General features: G+C 44.6%; 1 protein-coding gene across 1 annotated transcript in view; it reads left to right on the plus strand.

Moving 5' to 3' along the window:
* UBALD2 (UBA like domain containing 2) overlaps positions 1-17,990 on the plus strand; it is a 40,618-nt gene extending 22,628 nt beyond the window's left edge. The window contains exon 3 of the mRNA XM_040330061.1: positions 16,717-17,990. Within this exon, the coding sequence (XP_040185995.1) occupies positions 16,717-17,034 (318 nt within the window). The 3' untranslated portion in view covers positions 17,035-17,990. The remainder of the gene's footprint in view (positions 1-16,716) is intronic.
* The last annotated feature ends 833 nt before the right edge of the window (positions 17,991-18,823 follow it).

Here is an 18,823-nt window from a genome sequence, read left to right on the forward strand (position 1 = left end):
CGGCTGTGAGTAGAGAATGGCTCTGTACTGAATTGCTAGATTAAGATCGTGAGGGGGGGGGGGGGGTTGGATCGAGATCGGATTTTTTTTTTTTTTATATGATTAATCGTACATGGAGCTCTATATTTCAGATGCTGTACCTCCTTGCTTTAAAGCGGAGGTTCACCCATAGCGAACACATTTTCCCCTTAGCTTCATGCTCGTTTTGTCTAGGGGAATCGGCTAGTTGTTTTAAAATATGACCTGTACTTACCGTTTACGAGATGCATCTTCTCCGTCGCTTCCGGGTATGGGCTGCGGGACTGGGCGTTCCTTATTGATTGACAGTCTTCCGAGAGGCTTCCGACGGTCGCATCCATCGCGTCACGATTTTCCGAAAGAAGCCGAACGTCGGTGCGCAGGCGCAGTATAGAGCCGCACCGACGTTCGGCTTCTTTCGGCTACGAGTGACGCGATGGATGCGACCGTCGGAAGCCTCTCGGAAGACTGTCAATCAAGAAGGAACGCCTGCTCCCGAAGTCCCATACCCGGAAGCGACGGAGAAGATGCATCTCGAAAACGGGTAAGTACGGATCATATTTTAAAACAAATAGCCGATTCCCCTAGACAAAACGAGCAGGAAGCTAAGGGGAAAATAGAAAAAAAAAACATTGGGTGAACTCCCGCTTTAACAACAATAATTAATAAAAGATCTGCCACACAGGGAGTGAGTTGTTTTTACACTGCTTGAGAGTTGCATTGTGAATATAATCAGGAAGGCACTGCATGTAAATAGGCCTGTCCCCTGTGTTACATACAATTACAAACTATACAACAGAATATTACAATTAAACCATTTTTATTTTTGTAAGGCTGTATTGGTCAGATTAGTAGTGAAGCTGATTCTTGCATAGCTCACCAGGTGTAGTGGAAAACGTGACATTGGATTGGTTTGGAAAACATTGCTGTACTGCACGTGCTTTCTTTTACTTAGAAACAGGAAGCTATGTCACTCTGTATGGGGAATTGGTTTTTGGTGTTTAGTTCATTTCCTTTGGCAGGGAGGCACCCACAGCAAATATTACAAACTGAAAGCACTTTGGTTTACAAGAAAAATAAATAAAAACCGCGCACACCTCACTTCTTGCTTGGAACAGAGCAGCCAGGGTGTGTAGTACAAGTGGGAAGCTGTGATCATGCTTCCTCCTGTGTCTGATCAGTGACCTTTGATTGATTGGCTTTTCTTGTGTTTACAGGCATCGTTTTCCATGGCCTTTGCACCTACATAGTCTCTAAAAACAAGTCATTAATCCATTCTTTCCCAAACTAGCATTGGAGTAAATGTAACCTTAGACAAGAACTTGATTAATAATAACATTTCAAATCTTGCCAGTAGTTTACAGTACAGGCAGTCCCTGAGACACAAACAAGATAGGTTCTGCAGGTTTGTTTACTTGGACCCCTTTCACACTGGGGCGTTTTTCAGGCACTTTGGCGTAGAAAAAAAAAAAACATGTAAAGCGCCTGAAAGAAGCCTCATCTGCAATCTCAATGTGAAAGCCTGAGTGCTTTCAGAGCCCTTTCACACTGCCAGTGCCCGAAAAACACTGGTAAAGCGCCGCTATGACCCCTTTCACACTGGGGCGTTTTTCAGGCATTTAAAAAAAAAAAAAAGAAGCTCCCTCAATGGGAAGGGGCCTTTAGGAGCCGTGAATTCAACGCTCCTAAAGCGCTGCAAAGCTGCTTGCAGGACTTTTTTCTGATGCCCTGTCAGCGCAGCGCCTCAGTGTGAAAGCACTCGGGCTTTCACATTGGGTTTGCAGATGCAGCTTTTACAGGCGCTTTTTTTTTTAACGCTAAGACCCCTTTCACACTGGGGCGTTTTTCAGGCACTTTAGTGTGAAAGCACTCGGGCTTTCACATTGGGATTGCGTTTAACATTTTTTTTTTTTTTTTTTTAATATGCTAAAGCGCCTGTAAAATGCCCCAGTGTGAAGTGGTTGTAAAGTCAGGTTTTTTTGTTTTTGTTTTTTATCCTAATGCATTAAAAAAAAAAAAAAAAAAAAAAAAACCTTAGGCCAAATTCTCAAAAGAGATACGCAGACTTAACTGCTGTTCAGCCTGCGTATCCCTGTGCCTAACTTTGGAAACGATTCTCAAAAGGCTTTTTCCAAAGTTAGGCAGAAAATCTGACATGTGTAAGACACTTACACGGTCAGATTTTAGGATGCAGTACCGCATCCGCCACTGGGGGCATTTCTCATTGAAATCCAGCTTTGCGTATGCAAATGAGGACTTAAGCAGATTTTCAAAGCATTTCAGCACTTTGATTTCTGCGTAAGTTCCGAATTTGCCGGCGCAAAATTAGGGCTGGTTTTACAATGTGGAAAGTTAGCCAAACCTTGTAAAGGCCCATTCCAGCGACGGCATTTGGTATGCATTCCTGAGGGAGAACTCCACGGCAATTTTTAAATTCAAAACCGGCATGGGTTCCCCCCCAGGAGCATACCAGGCCCTTAGGTCTGGTATGGGTTGTAAGGAGACCCCCCCACGCCGAAAAGTTGACGTAGGGGGTCCCCCTACAATCCATACCAGACCCGTATCCAAAGCACGCTACCCGGCCGGTCAGGAATGGGGACGAGCGAGCGTCCCCCCCCCCCCTCCTGAGCCGTGCCAGGCCGCATGCCCTCAACATGGGGGGGTTGGGTGCTCTGGGGCAGGGGGGCGCACTGCGGGCCCCCCCACCCCAGAGCACCCTGTCCCCATGTCGATGAGGACAGGACCTCTTCCCGACAACCCTTGCCATTGGTTGTCGGGGTCTGCGGGCGGAGGCTTATCGGAATCTGGGAGTCCCCTCAAATAAGGGGGCCCCCAGATACCGGCCCCCCACCCTAAGTGAATGGATATGGGGTACATCGTACCCCTATCCATTCACCTGGAGGCAAAAAGTAAAATGTAGTAAACACACAACACAAGGCTTTTTAAAATATTTTATTATTCTGCTCCGGATGCCCCCCCTGTCTTCGTTATTAGCTCAATTACCAGGGGGGGCTTCTTCTTCCACTCTCCGGGGGTCTTCTCCGGACTCCGGGGGTCTTCTTCCATCTTCTCCCCTCTTCCGCTCTTGACTCGGCGAACCCCGGTTCTTCTGCAGCTCTCCGGTGCCTTCTTCTTCAGCGCTGGCTGCCTGCTATGTTTGTGTGTTAGCTCGATTTCAAACAGGCAGCCAGCGCGGTCTTCTGTGGCGTCAGGGTCTTCTCTTCCTTTCTTCCGATGTTGCCTCGTCGCCTGTTGTCGCTGTAATGATGGAAGCGCGCCTTGCATCCCATTTATATAGGCATCACCGTCCCATCATGCTCCGGTAGGTACCCACGTGGTGGGTGCCTACCCACGTGCACCCACCACGTGGGTACCTACTTTTTGCCTCCAGGTGAATGGATAGGGGTACGATGTACCCCATATCCATTCACTTAGGGTGGGGGGCCGGTAGATTCCGATAAGCCTCCGCCCGCAGACCCCGACAACCAATGGCAAGGGTTGTCGGGAAGAGGTCCTGTCCTCATCAACATGGGGGGGGGGGCCCGCAGTGCGCCCCCCTGCCCCAGAGCACCCAACCCCCCCATGTTGAGGGCATGCGGCCTGGCACGGCTCAGGAGGGGGGGGGGGACGCTCGCTCGTCCCCACTCCCATTCCTGACCGGCCGGGTAGCGTGCTTTGGATACGGGTCTGGTATGGATTGTAGGGGGACCCCCTACGTCAATTTTTCGGCGTGGGGGGGTCTCCTTACAACCCATACCAGACCTAAGGGCCTGGTATGCTCCTGGGGGGGAACCCATGCCGTTTTTTTCTTTGAAAATTGGCATGGAGTTCTCCCTCTCAGGAATGCATGCTGAGCGACGCTGTCATTTTTTTTTATAATTATTTGTTTTCCCGGCGCGTCTTTTTTTTTCACCCGTCGCAACTTTAGTGTCCCGTCGAAATTCTCAAAGCCGACCGGCGTTAATTACGTTCGCGCGCTGCACGTCGGGAAAATGACGTCACACGCATGCGCAGTACGGCCGGCGCGGGAGCGCGCCTCATTTAAATTTTAAACGCCCCCAGGTGAGGAGGACCGCCTTACGACGGCGGCACTTAAGTTACACAGCGTGTAATTTCTACCTAAGTGCTTTGACGATCAGGCACTTAGGTAGAAATTTTAAGTCAGTGTAACTTAACTGCTGAAATTTAAGTTACGCAGAGTTTTTGAGAATTTGGCCCCTTGTGTACAGCAGCCCCCCTAATACTTACCTGAGCCCCATCTCTCTCCAACGATGTTCTTAAGTTCCTTACCTGTCCGGAAATCTCCTCCTGATTGACAGACACAGCAGCGTTACCATTGGCTCCAACTGCTGTCAATCAGTCATTTAGCCAATCGGGGGAGAGAGGGAGTGGGCCCAACTGGGGCTCAGTGTTTGGATGGAAACAGGGAGCTGTGACTTGGCTCGGGCACCTTCATAGCAAGCTGCTTTCTATGAACCAGGGTGATGGGAGGCAGCTCTCCAAGAGGGACTTGCCCTTCCTCTGAATATACAAACATGTCCCAATATGACCATGTTTTAGTATATTCTTTTCTGTTTTGGGCGGTAAGCACTAGGTCTTCTATGACATTATGTGAATTACTAAAGCGCTGCTATATGTGCTAGAGGATAAAACGTGTTTGAAACAACCAGAACAGCTGCACCATTTAAAAGTGATCTTGAATGAATGAATGAATGAATGAATGAAAAACTTATAAAGCGCGGCGCATGCGAACTGAATCGCTTCTGGGCGCTAGTTGTTCGTGTCTCATGACATCAAAAGAGCAGAGTTTTGATCCGTCTTCTGAAAGTCAGGTGGTTTTCCTCCAACCGAATGCTGGTTGGTAAAGCGTTCCATAGTCTAGGACCTTGAAAAGCAAACCTTCTTTCTCCTTTGGACTTGTATTTGGTTTTTGGTACCCTGACCAGATTTTGGTCGGTGGATCGCAGAACGCGATTCGAATTGTGAGGTTCTATCTTGTCGCAAAGATATTGCGGAGCCTTCCCATGGATGCACTTATGTGTCAGGCAGAGTGCTTTAAATGCAATTCTGTCTTTTACTGGCAGCCAGTGAAGGGTTCTCAACGAAGGTGAGATTGATTCCCATGTTTTTTTCCAGTCACCAGTCTGGCGGCCGTATTCTGTACGACTTGCAGACGAGCGATTTGGTACTTTGGGAGCCCGAGGTAAAGGGCGTTAGCATAGTCCAGTCTGGAATTCACGATTGTTCCCACCACGACTGCTACGTCTTCTTTGGGGATAAATGGAATAAGTCTGCGTAGTAGGCGCAACAGATGGTGCGCTCCGCTGACTACTGACCCTATTTGTGCGTCCATTGTCATGAAGGTGTCGAAGATGACCCCGAGACTTTTGACTTTGGAGCTAGGGGTGATGATTTGGCCCAGAATGGGCGGGGGTGTCCAGGTTGTTGCCAGTTGACTCTTTCGGCTGGCGTGAAACATAAGGAGTTCTGTTTTTGAACTGTTGAGTTTAAGATAACTCTTTGTCATCCAGTTTTCTATCAAAGAGAGACATTTCTCTAAACTGGGATGATGATTCTTTTTGTTGCAGATGCGAAAATACAGTTGCGTATCGTCTGCATAAGAGTGATAGAGTAGTTCTTGGCTACTGATAATATCGAAGAGAGGGCGAAGATAGATGTTGAAAAGCACCGGTGACAGGGGGGATCCTTGGGGGACTCCACATGACACCGTGCGCTTTTCCGACGTGAAAGAACCCAATTTAACTGTTTGTGATCGGTTTTCAAGAAAGGAAGAAAACCATGGTAAATCACCTTCTGCGACTTCTGCTACCTTGGCTAGTCGCATCAGTAACAGTTTGTGGTCTACCGTGTCAAAGGCTGCGCTTAGGTCCAGCAGAACCAGGAGACAAGATTCTCCTTCGTCTGCGGCCTCGAGGGCATCGTCCCATATTTTGAGTAAGGCCGTTTCTGTCCCGTGTCCGGGACGGAAGCCTGATTGTAATGGATCCAGTAGATTGTGGGTATCTAGATGCTGTTGCAGCTGTTGTACCACTACTTTCTCCATTATCTTGGAGAGAACATTTAGGCCTGTTATGGGACGGCGGTGAGTTGGGTCCTTGGGATCCAGGTTAGGTTTTTTCAAGATGGGCTGGATTGTGCCCTCTTTCAACAGGGATGGCACTGTGCCTTCCTTAAATGACTGGTTTATAAGCTGTGTGATGGGTGGTGCCAGGATGTCGGCACATTCCTTCAGCAGTTTGGTGGGGATGATATCATTGGGCGATGTGCTGTTCCGCAAAGCACCAATGATATTTTTTGTGGTATCGATGGAGATCAGTTCCAGAGTGAACTTTGTTGATCTTGCACTACAATGACTATATAATTTGAAGAATGGTGTGCTTATTCCAAAATAAATCCTATAAACTATTCCAATGTACATACACCTCAACCGTGAAGTAAAAAAAAAAATCGAATAAAAAGGTCCTTTGTTTTTTTTTTTTTTTATTCTTTTTTTATTTTTTGGGCTTGAAAATTTGGTGTGTGTGTGTGTGTGTGTGTGTGTGTGTGTGTGTGTGTGTGTGTGTGTTTTATCATTTTATATAGCTTCTTTTTAGTGATGAGTGACACCGCCTCCACCAACAGGTGAATTGCCTGCTCACCTCAAGGAGCGACCCCACTGGGTCTAGTCGTGCCCTCAAGATATCAAATCTTAGATGTTCCTGACAAGGATATGCTGCTGGATTGGGTCTCTTCAGGACATTCTTTGGTGAAAAACACCAGCCGTTCTCTGGAGTGACTCGGAGCAGAAAAATAACTTTCACCGCGCAAAATTGCATAAAAAAAACAAGTGGATTTATTAAATATTAGTAACCCACTCACAAAATAATCGTCTTGTACAGTTGTGAGTGAGCTACTAATACTTCACTTGTTTTATGCAATTTTGCGCGATGACTTGAAGTCACGTGATCTGTGATGCAACGCGCCGGAAGGAGTCTGTGACGTCACTTCCGGTGTCCCAATTACCCGATAGTAGCAGTGAGGGGAGCCTCATATTTTTCTTATCTGCTATTCGGTTTTACTGCATTGTACAAGACGATTATTTTGTGAGTGGGCTACTAATACTTAATAAATACACTTGTTTTATGCAATTTTGCGTGATGAAAGGATTTTTTTTTTGTTTTGCACAAAAGAATAAAAAAACAAAGAAGTGATCAAATCCCACCAAAAGAAAGCTTTGTGTGTAGGGGGGGCACATACATTTTGTGTTACAAGACCACGCAATTGTCAAAGTAACACAATGCTGTATTGCAAAAAATGGCCTGGTCATGAAGAGGGTTAACATCTCTGGGAGGGCAAGTGGTTAATTTCTTTCAATGAGGAACCATTGAGGGAGGGCTGTATAGTGAATGTATGGAGTGTGGTGTGTTTTTTTTTTTTTTTTTTTTTTTTTTATGGATTTTATTTAACCACTTAAAGGGTCACTAAAGGAATTTTTTTTTTTTTTTTTAGCTAAATAGCTTCCTTTACCTTACTGCAGTCCTGGTTTCATGTCCTCATTGTTCGTTTTTGCTTTGAAGTTGCTGTAATTCTGCTGTGATCTCCACGTTGCCTGTTTCCTTATAACCATCATAGTGGGAGATTTTCACGGTGGTCTAAGCCAGTGTTTCTCAACTCCAGTCCTCGAGGCGCCCCAACAGGTCATGTTTTCAGGCTTTCCATTATTTTACACAGGTGATTTGATCAGTTTCACTGCCTTAGCAGTTACCACAGCCGTTTCATCTGAGGGAAATCATGAAAACATGACCTGTTGCGGCGCCTCGAGGACTGGAGTTGAGAAACACTGGTCTAAGCTGTCATTACTGTGTGTCTAAAACTCCTCGGAACCAATCAGATTCATTTTAAAAGCAAAACACTGCCCTGGATTTGTTTGTTTTTGTTCTGTGAGTCTTCCCGACTCACCTCTCACCCGGAACTTCATGTATATCCTTTAAAATTGAAAGTGAAACTAGAGGCACATTATATGATGGATTAAATTCAATTTTTAATCATTTTTAAAAGCAATCAGTTAACTTTTATGTCTCTATACTCAAACAGTCATTTCAGCAAAAAAAATGTTTTCCTTTAGTGACCCTTTTAAGACCCCAACCATTATGCAGGTTACCGACCTTGCCCCTTTTTGCGATTCGGCAATGCGTCACATTAACTGACAATTGCGCGGTCGTGCGACGTGGCTCCCAAACAAAATTGGCGTCCTTTTTTCCCCACAAATAGAGCTTTCTTTTGGTGGTATTTGATCACCTCTGCTGGTTTTTATTTTTTGCACTATAAACAAAAATAGAGCGACACTTTTGAAAAAATTCACAATTTTTTTACTTTTTTGCTATAATAAATATCCCCCCACAAATATATAAAACTTTTTTTTTTCCTCAGTTTAGGCCGATACGTATTCTTCTACATATTTTTGGTAAAAAAAAATCACAATTATCGATTTGCGCAAAATTTATAGCGTTTACAAAATAGGGGATGGTTTTATTGCATTTTTAAAATATATATGCCTTCAATGGGCATTTGAGCATCAAAACTGGAGCACGGAGCAATGGCAGAAGGTGGACTTGTCCAATGAATTCGTGTTTTCACTTGATAGTGGCAGTTTCAAACATTTCGGTATAGAACTCTAAAAGGTTGGAGATATACAATTCTTTAAGTAGGCCATGTGTGTGTGTGTGTGTGTGTGTGTGTGTGTGTGTGTGTGTGTGTGTGTATATATGTATATATATATATATATATATATATATATATTAATATAATATATAATATTTTTTTTCTTTTTTTATTTTTTTCAGAGACCCTAGAGAATAAAATGGTAATCGTTGCAATATTTTGTCATGGTATTTGCGCAGCGGTCTTTCAAATGCACTTTTTGGGGAAAAAAATACACTTTTATGAATAAAATAAATAAATAAACAGTAAAGTTGGCCCAATTTTTTATTTTTGTATAATGTGAAAGATGTTACACTGAGTAAATCGATGCCCAACAACATGTCATGCTTTGATATTGCGCACACTCCTGGAATGGCGACAAACTACGGTACCTAAAAAAAATTCTATAGCCGATGCTTTAAAAAAATATTTAAGTTAGGGGTCTTTTGCTAGAATTATTGCGCTCGCTCTAACGATCATGTCTATGCCTCACGTGTGATTTGAACACCGTTTACAGATGTGGGCGCATTATTGTCACTTAAAAAAAAATGTTCCCCCCCCCGCTACTTTGGGATAACAGCCACATCGGTTGTTATCCCTAAAGAGCCGCCTGCTCTAAAAAATGGTACTGGGTGATGCATCTTCCTGGTATAATCCCATTAAATCTGAGGCTGCATATATGTGCGTACGGTCAGCGCTAAGGGGTTAATGGATTTGTTTTTTAAAACCAAAATTTTATGTTAATTTTAAAACCATTGTCCCAAAACACTTACATTTGGGAGCCACTCTATTTCATTATCCTGTGATCACACCGACGGTCCTAGTGGGTTTGTTTACAAATCAAACCTTCAGGCTCAGTTGGAAAGAGACAAAGTATGCTAGTATTCTGGTAGGGAAGTATTTACTACCATACTGTGTAACCTATCCAATCTTTGTTCCAATAAAGGAAAACTTGAAGAGCATTACAGCAATCGAGAATCTTCTTTTTTTTTTTTTTTTTTTTTTTAAGTAGCCCTGCATTTTTTCCATCGTAAATACTGGCTATATGCTTTCATATAAAAGATCAAGAATTTCTTCAAACTAGAGCTGCAAGATTTTGGCTTTTCTTTTGCTTAGAATACAGTGTGACATAAAATATTGCAACAACCGACATTTTATTTTCTATAGGGTCTCTGATGTATAATAATGTTTTGGGGGTTCCAAGTAATTTTCTAGCAAAAAAAAATCTGATTTTAACTTGTTAGCAACAAGTGTCAGAAAAAGGTTTAGTCTTTAATTGGTTTAACTGACCACCTTTGCAGACCGAAGTTCATGCCTTTTGATCCAAAAGAAACGAAATGATCCAATTTATCTTGGCCCTGTTGTAATTAACTTTTTGCCCCTTGCCTTGCTGTGAGCAGAGAACGGCTTTGCACTTGTTACGTGAATTGTGGAACTGCCGGATTAAGATCGCGAGGGGGTTGAATCGAGATTTAAGGATTAATCGTGCAGCTCTACTTCAAACTCTGCTGAACCCACTCTAGTCCAGGGGCTTCAACCAATAATTGAGTCATGATGGCAACCATTCTGAGCGGGCCCTATAATGTTCTTGGCATCTGAAAATGTTATCGATCTCAGAATAGCTAGACAATCTGAACCTAGTAGACCATCAGTTGTGGAAATTGCATTTCGTTCTGAATGAATGAATTTAACATCAAAGTAGCAACGTATATCGATGGTGTACAGTTTGTAAGTGGTTAAATAAGAACTATGGTGTGTGTGTGTGTGTGTGTGTGTGGGTTTTTTTTTTTTTTACCTTCCCAAGTACATGTAATTTTTTTTCCCACGTTTGCTATGAGGTATGACCTCCCTCCCCCTCCTTCCGCATCAAATCAGATAACCGCTAAAGGAGACAGATTTAAACAGCAATTTTATCTTGAATCTAGGCACTTTTATAATACCAGAGTAATGCAGAGGGAGAGGTAGCTGACATAACCACCTCCTGCATTCTTTGTTCTGCTGTTTGCTCTGAATACTTTTCAGAAACTGACAACTTATAAAGCAGTTGTCTCCTTCCTAGCTGTTGTCGGATCAGCCATGGCAGGAGGATAGGGAGGACAGGTCAGACCCCATAACTAGACTTGGGTAGCACCTAGCAACATGGAATAAAATGCCAAGTACCACATGTACCCCATCTCATTGGGGAAGAACAGTGGAACACATTTTAATGGTAGACGCGCACCCCCTGTAGGCAGTAAGACTGCTATAGGGTGGTCAGCAAGTGGTTAAGAAAAGGTACATACACTGGAGCTGTGTTTGAGTGTGGTTTGTTCTTTTGTTTGTTTTTTCCTCTTTCCCTTCCCCTTTTAACTTCTTCGTTGTACGGACCTGACTGCGGGGGGTATCTCGCACAATCCAATGGCTGCAAAAATTTAGGTTGCACCCAAGCACAAACTCCCCCGCACCTCCACATATACTCGCGTACTAATATAAACGCACGTGTCGGGGGTACCTAAGCGTGACCGCGATACATTTTTGCCGTGCTCACTGGAGTGAGAGCAATAATTGTAACACTAACCTGATGCCTATAGAAAATATAGGGTACTGAAGATTGTCGCCATTTCACAGGCGCACGCACAAATTTAAGGTTTGGCATGTTGGGTATTTACTCGGCGCAACGTCGTCCTTTTATATTTTACCATAAATTTGGGTCATTGCATTTGTTTGCCCTAAAATTCTCTTTTAGTGTGTGGTGTGTGTGTTTTTTTGTTTTTGTTTTTTTATATAATCTTTATTTATTCGTAAATAATTTTTTTTCCAGTGTATATAACAGCAGAAAAAAAAAAGTAAAAGGACGAAAAGGGAACATACAATGCCGCCCAGCCATATATTCAGGAAATGCAAAGGAACAAAGGGCCCACTTGGACACCTTGCAGACTAAGTAGTAAGGACGGAGGTTACAGTTTCAAAGTTAGACATACATATAAACCAAAACAACTTGAAGTTGCCCTTAGTCAGTCCGCTATGTGTAAGGGGCCAAAATAAGTGAATCACCTTGGTTCAGACAGGCAAGCGAAACTAAAAACATAAGAGACAAGTAACAAAAAAAAAAAAAAAAAGGGGTGTACTAAGAAGCATCAGGCCAGTCCATCAGTAGATATGGTCACATGTACGGAGGTTCCGTGAGGAAGACGAAAGGGAGGGAAGAGATGACCCTGTCACTGCCCTCCATCCCCCTGGAATTGAGGTGGGGAAGATATAGCTGCATCCCCCTCCTCCCCCACATAGCGTATCCAGGTAGCCCAGATCCCGTACCATTTGTCGTATTCATCCTTATGCTTCGCCATCCACTCCTCCGCCGACCTGACATTATTTACCATCCGAATCCAGTCCGAGCGGGACGGGACCCGGCTGGTTTTCCAAAAAATAGGAATCAGTCTTCTAGCCGCATTCAGGAGGTGCGGTAGCACTGATTTCCGGTACAGGCCAAGGGGGATGGCGGGAACATGTAAGAGGAAGCTCATCGGGGCGTCTGGCAGGTCTATATCAAGGATAGAGTTGATTTGAGACCTAACATCCAGCCAAAAAGAGCGCAACTTAGGGCATTCCCACCAGATATGTAGAAAAGTGCCCCTTGTGGCCGCATTCCCGCCAACAAGTGTCCAAGGTCATCGGGTAAATCTGGTCAAAACCTTGTACCCGTTTTCCTGCATTTTCGTATCAACTGAACTAGAATGTGTGAGACGGTATAACTGGCTGAGCTGGTTATCAGTTAACGTATGCTGCAGGTCTCTCTCCCACTCCCGGACATAAGCAGGCCTCCCAAGGGGACCCCGGTCCTGCAATAGGCCATAAAGTACAGATATAGCATGGGGGACGGGGGAAGAGGACATACAGAGCTTCTCAAAGGGGGTAGCAGATGTGGGGGAGCGTATGGGATGAAGCTGCCCATGCCTCCAGCTATCCATTGGAAACCCCCCCATATTGGGCCCAAAGTTCCCCCAGGGAGAGCAGGCCCTCATCCTGGAAAAACCTGCCACAACGCAGTTCGCCGCCTGCTGTCCAGGAGCGTAAAAAAGACGGGTGCTCCCCGGGTAGGAACCAGGGGAAGCCCCCTAGAGGCGCCAAAGGGGAAAAGGGGGGGGGGCAAGGCCTCCTGTCTTATTCATAGTATCCGTGTTTGTTTGTTTTTTTAATTTTGCATTTCCTAGACCTTTGCGGTAATATGTGACATAGCAAATTGCAACTTCCACATTTTTATTTTCTAGGGTGTCTGCTTTCAGAATAAATGTAAGGTTTGGGGGTTTTAAATCTTTAGGGCTAAAATTTATTTTTTAAATGTGTGCAAAAAATGCAAAGATTGCTATGGCAGCGAAAAGTTTAAAAGAAAAGTTTGTCAACATCGGTAATGTGGTGTGTCAGACTAACACACCACACCACTGATCGCCCTGCGGCTTGTCCTGCTGGTTGTCATATGATGTCCACTCATAATGATGAAGCCACTTTGCAGCCGTCAGATTGCTATATGGCGGGCGGGAAGTGTTTAAAAATAAAAAAAGCTTTCTTTTTAGAACAAGGCTTTACCTTAGCCCCTGCTGTATTCATAGAAAACATCATGACTTCCTGATATTTAGATTTGGCTCGAGAGACAGTAAGACACAGGAAGCAGTTTATTAGATGACCTCAATAGCAGACACACTCTGCACCCATCTACTAGGTTTGCACGATATCCCTCAATGCTTGCATTTGCCTGGCTTGTCAATGTAACTGTCGCAGCTGCTATGTTTGCATGGCATTCCCAGCATCCTACCAGACAGGCCTGGGCTGTTAGTTGGGCACCTCTGATGTAGTGCACTGCAAAGGCCTGCCTGATTGGATAGATAGGTGGGTCGTCCTATTCCAAAGTTTTGGTAAGTATAAAGGAAATTTAACTAGTTGCGCTTTCAGTGTCATTGTTAATGGCACCCCCAAACCGGTAGCAAACACACATTTTGCCATGTGAAACAAAAAACGGCAAAAGATGCATTGTAAAAGATGTGCAAACCGCAACATGCTATAATGTTCCATGAGCTACTTTTCTGCATGTAGGGCAGAAAATAGTGGCACCTGAACCTGCGTTTTGCAATTGTAGTGCGCTTTGAGATTAGTGGGCAGAATTGCTGCAATCCTAAAATGCTCAGGTGTGAATGGAGCCTCAGTCTTGGTTCACACTGATGCGGATCAGATTGGATCCAAAATGCATAGATTCACATGGCATCTGAAAATGCTTATTTTTTTTTTTTTTCCTTCTCTTCTTCTCCTCTCTATGAAGGATGTTCTAATCTATACTGTGCGATTTTTTTTTTTGTTCAGAAAAGGGTCCTGTGTCAGTTTAGCTTGCACAGCATAGAGTATTTTGGCATTCTGAGATAACTGTTCACTTGGGATGCGATTCATAACCAGTTTTGCATAGAAGTGGCTAGAACACAGTTTTGTGCAGAAGAGGATTGACCACATTTCTTGCCTAGTTATTGACAATCGCACTGAAAACTGACATGAAAATTGTACCCTGCTGTTTGCCCGCAGCAGGGCTAAATGTAAAAAAAAAACCCTGCCCAGTACTTGGCAAGAGGGAATAAGGTCTCATTAGTCATGTCAACCTGTGTGTCATTTTGCAAAGAACATGGCTTTTTTGACAGCTGTACCCCTATGGGGGTCTTTGGACAATACTGTGGATTTCCAGAGCAGGAATCATCCAAAATGTGGGCTGTTTGCCCAGAAAATTTCAACTGCAATCCCATCTAACACTACCTCTGTTCAGAGACTGTTGGAAGTTCTTTATTGCTCCCTCTGTCATGTCACAGCTCTCCATTTATACCCAGATAACAGCTGTGAAAAATCATATAGGAAATACGACTTTAGACGGTAGTTGAATTGTCGGTCTTTACGGCCGAGTTTTCACAGCTGCTGCCTAGGAATTGCTAGAGAGCAAAAATATGAGATGCATGCGGTTTTATTATCCTTCACTGACTAGTTAGTCCCTGACCTAGAACAAACATTGGTGAATGTGCACAGAGCACACCTGACCTGTAGTAAGTTTTGAAACATTGCTAACCCCTGGAGCTTGCACTTTCCAACACAAATCAACAGAAACCAGCTCTCCTATAATCCAGGGTTTCAGGTGGCTGGTTTACTGCTGTGCTGTAAATACAAACCATATAGTACAGGCATCACTAAATGGCGGACCGTGGTCCGGATCCGGACCCATTAACAGTCCTATCGGGACCGCTGCCTTGGTAAATAGTTGCTTGAGTGTCCTCTTCCCCCCCCCCCCCCCCCCCCCACATAAATGGGCACCGCCACACCAGTTTCTTGACCTCACGCTAACAGTTGCCTGCACAGTAGAACCCTGCATTTTACCATAAGGACCAGGATGTTTGGGCCCGCAAGGTGGGGGGGAGTGGGGGACGGTGACGTGCACAGGAGCATGTGATGTGAAGGATCTGAGTCATAGTACCAATATGACACTCGGACCTCCGCTGGAAGAAAAAAATTACTGACCGGACCCCTGAGGATATTAATTCAGTACCCCTGATATAGTATGACATTATACAATGGTCTAAATTACTCAAAGATGGACTTCCTCGCTAAGCACATACAGTACTGTCTAGATCCCTGGAGCTCAACACGCATCATCATTTCGCCAAGGAAAAGTTTCTGATGTGCCAGTCGCATCACCAATTCTGCATGGATGGTTCTAAAATGATCACGGCGGCTTTTGATGCATCGGTCACATCCCTGCAACAGAGAAGTTCTATAAGCGGACTTCTCCAGTGCAGGTATGAGGCTTGCACATTCGGAGCAGCTGTCGTCTTTTTGTAATACATTCTACTGATGCTTGTTCATGAGCAAATTGCTTATCCATACTTCCAGAGATGGTGAGACAAAAAGAGAACCATAACCATAGGGTAATGTTTACTTTAACATTTAAAGTCAGGGCAATTTACACCACTTGAATTACAGTAATGTGCAATTTTATTTTAACCACTTGCCGACGGCTGGACGTCTAAAGACGTCCTCGGCTTTGTGGTGCTATATCTGAATGATGCCTGCAGCTACAGGCATCATTCAGATATTGCCGTTTTCAGCCGGCGATTCCCTGCACCATAAGAATGATCATAGCGGCTGTTCCACCGCTTGATCGTTCTTACAGGCGGCGAGAGGGCACCCCACCGCCCTCCGGTGCTTCTACCGACTCACCTAAGGGATCGGCGAGTCGGACAATATATCCGCGGGCCCCGGTTCTTGACCATAGAGATTTCCGGCGGGCCAGATGGTCGCCGGAGTCTCTATGATCGTCGGAGGCCGGGTGCGATGTTATGACGTCAGGCCCGGCCTCTGCATTCAAAAAAACAGCGCCGCTTCGGCTAGGAAGCTGTGTTTTTTTTTTTTTTTTTTTATATTTTAGGCTTTCCAGCCTAGAGGTGAGATGTGGGGTCTTATTGACCCCATATCTCGCTGTAAAGAGGTCCGATCATGTCATATTCCTATTACAAGGGATGTTTACATTCATATATGTTGGATTGTCTATTAAATAACCTTTTGTAAAAGAAAGAAAAAATACAGCAGGTTTTACTTTTTGTACTAGGGTCATTGGATTATGTGGCAATTGCTGTAAATGCATTCTGGATGCATTATTTTTTTTTTTTTTTAAACGCTCTGGAAAGTATCTGGGATGAACCAGCCCTCCTCTGGTTATCTTGTTGCAGGGGCAAATCTGTGAGTGAATGCGTTAGAAATCTTGTCTGAATTGTACTTCTCCCCTTTACCACTTCCCTTACAGAAGCAGCACATTTTGTGGCACACACTGACCTTTTTCTCTGTACCTCAGGTCTGCATGAAACCTTGCCCTCTAAAATGTATGAGCAATGAATAAAACTTGAAATGATCTGTTTCTTGAGACTTACACTTGTTTGGTTATTCTAATTCCAGGCATGCATGTCCTTTTTTTAATTGATATATATTTTTTTTCCTCTGCAGATGTGTACACCAAGTAACACACCAGCCACTCCGCCCAACTTCCCTGATGCTTTAGCCATGTTTTCAAAGCTGCGTACCTCTGAGAGCTTCCAGAACAGCAGCAGTCCAGCCACCTCAAATGCCTGCTCCCCTCCAGGCAACTTCAGCCCACACTGGGCCTCCTCTCCACCTAATCAACAGCCTGTTTGGCTTCCCCCAGCCTCTCCCGCCACACTTCTCCACCACCACCACCATCATGCACAGCCTACATGGCCCCCTACCTCCCAGCCTTCAGGGGGCCCACAGAAAGCCATGACGGCCATGGATGCACAAAGATAAGACTGGTTATGAGTGATCTGGAGCTGGAGAAGAGGCAGTGATGAATGCCTCCTTTTTTTTCCTTTTTTTTTTTTTCTGTTTTTATTTTATAAATAAAAGGTTCTGGCTTTTTGTTTTCTCCAAAGGTGAGAAAGTGGAAGGGGGGAATGAAAGTGAGCTCCCTTTTCCGTCTCCTTTTTAATATATAAATATACTGTATACAGAAAAGAATATATATGAGGTGCTGGATGAGGCATCTTGGAAAACGTTGAAGAATTGTGGCCTGCGTAGGCCACTTTAACAGATGGTGGGGAAGGTTTAAGCAGTTCTCACTCTTAGTCTTATCCGCTCTGTTTGTAATAGAACAGTTTATATGTTGAACCAGTCCTTGGAGCTACATTGTGTTCACCTGCGCTGGACGTTAAGTGAAGAAAGTGACACTGCTTGAGTTGGATCATCTAAACAGAGAAGGAATGGCCATCTTTCAAACACTGGCTTGAGAGGAGAGAACCTGACTCTGATGAATGTAGTGGGAAGGAAAAAGAAAAGGCATTCATGGACAGACCAGCAGGGGTGATCTGACATCCATAGAACCATAAGCCATGTCTGGCATCCAGGCAATAAAAGCTTCATCTAAATGGAATAGCCACCCTCTTCCACGGTCTTCTTACAGTGCAGGAGGAATGGATCACTACAATGGCTTCCAGTTTCCTTTTTGTAGTTGGCGTTCTAAACAGGGATTTAAAAAAAAGTTAACTGTTACCAAAGTCCTTGTGAATTCTTTTACAGGACACATAATGCAGTAAATGAAGCCATGTCAGCATGTGGAAGGTCACCCTGATTGCGAGCATTGCCCTTTTATGCCACCACCTAAAGGTGGCACTTGATGGATTTTTGAGAGTTTTCTATTTGCTCCCAGTTGGGAATAAGAGTCATGTTCTTTGCCCTGAGCAATAAAAATAAACCATGTGATATAACTGGCTTTTTATTTTATTTGTTTTGTATATTTGAAATCAAATGTCCGATTACAGCCTCTGTAACATCTTGGTACACGCAGTAGGCACAGAGCTGCAGGAAGATAACCAGAAGTCTAACCCCAAATTATTTTTAATTTTTTTTTTGGGATAAAGGCATTTATAGGGGAAAGTCATGTAAACACAGTGGCCTGGATTCAAGAAGCAATTGCGCCTGTGTAACCATAAGTTACACAGCGCAATTGCTTACTTGCCCCGGCGTAACGAATGCTCCTGATTCAGGAACCTCGTTACGCCGACTGCAGCCTAAGATATGCGCGGCATAAGGCTCTTATGCCCGCATATCTTAGGCTGCATTCTTGCGATGGCCGCTAGGTGGCGTTCCCGTTGTGCTCAGCGTATAGTATGCAAATTGCATACTAACGCCGATTCACAACGTTGCGCGAGCCCTGCGTACGCAATTTACGTCGTTTCCGTACGGCGGTTTTCGCGTAAGGCTGCCCCCTGCTATTAGCAGGGGCAGCCAATGTTACGTATACCCGTCGTTCCCGCGTCGCGAAATTTGAAAGTTACGTAGTTTGCGTAAGTGAATCGTGAATGGCGCTGGACGCCATTCACGTTCACTTAGAAGCAAATGACGTCCTTGCGACGTCATTTGCCGCAATGCACGTCGAAAGTTTCCCGACGGAGCATGCGCTGTACGCTCGGCCCGGGAATGCGCCTAATTTAAATGATTCCCGCCCCCTATTTTGCCGGCGCGCCCACGCAATTTACAGAGCTACTGCTCCGTGAATCAAGGGCAGCGCAGTAAATTTGCAACGTTGCCCTGCGCCTCC

This window comes from Rana temporaria, chromosome 12, assembly GCF_905171775.1.
Source record: "Rana temporaria chromosome 12, aRanTem1.1, whole genome shotgun sequence".
Lineage (NCBI taxonomy): Eukaryota > Metazoa > Chordata > Amphibia > Anura > Ranidae > Rana > Rana temporaria.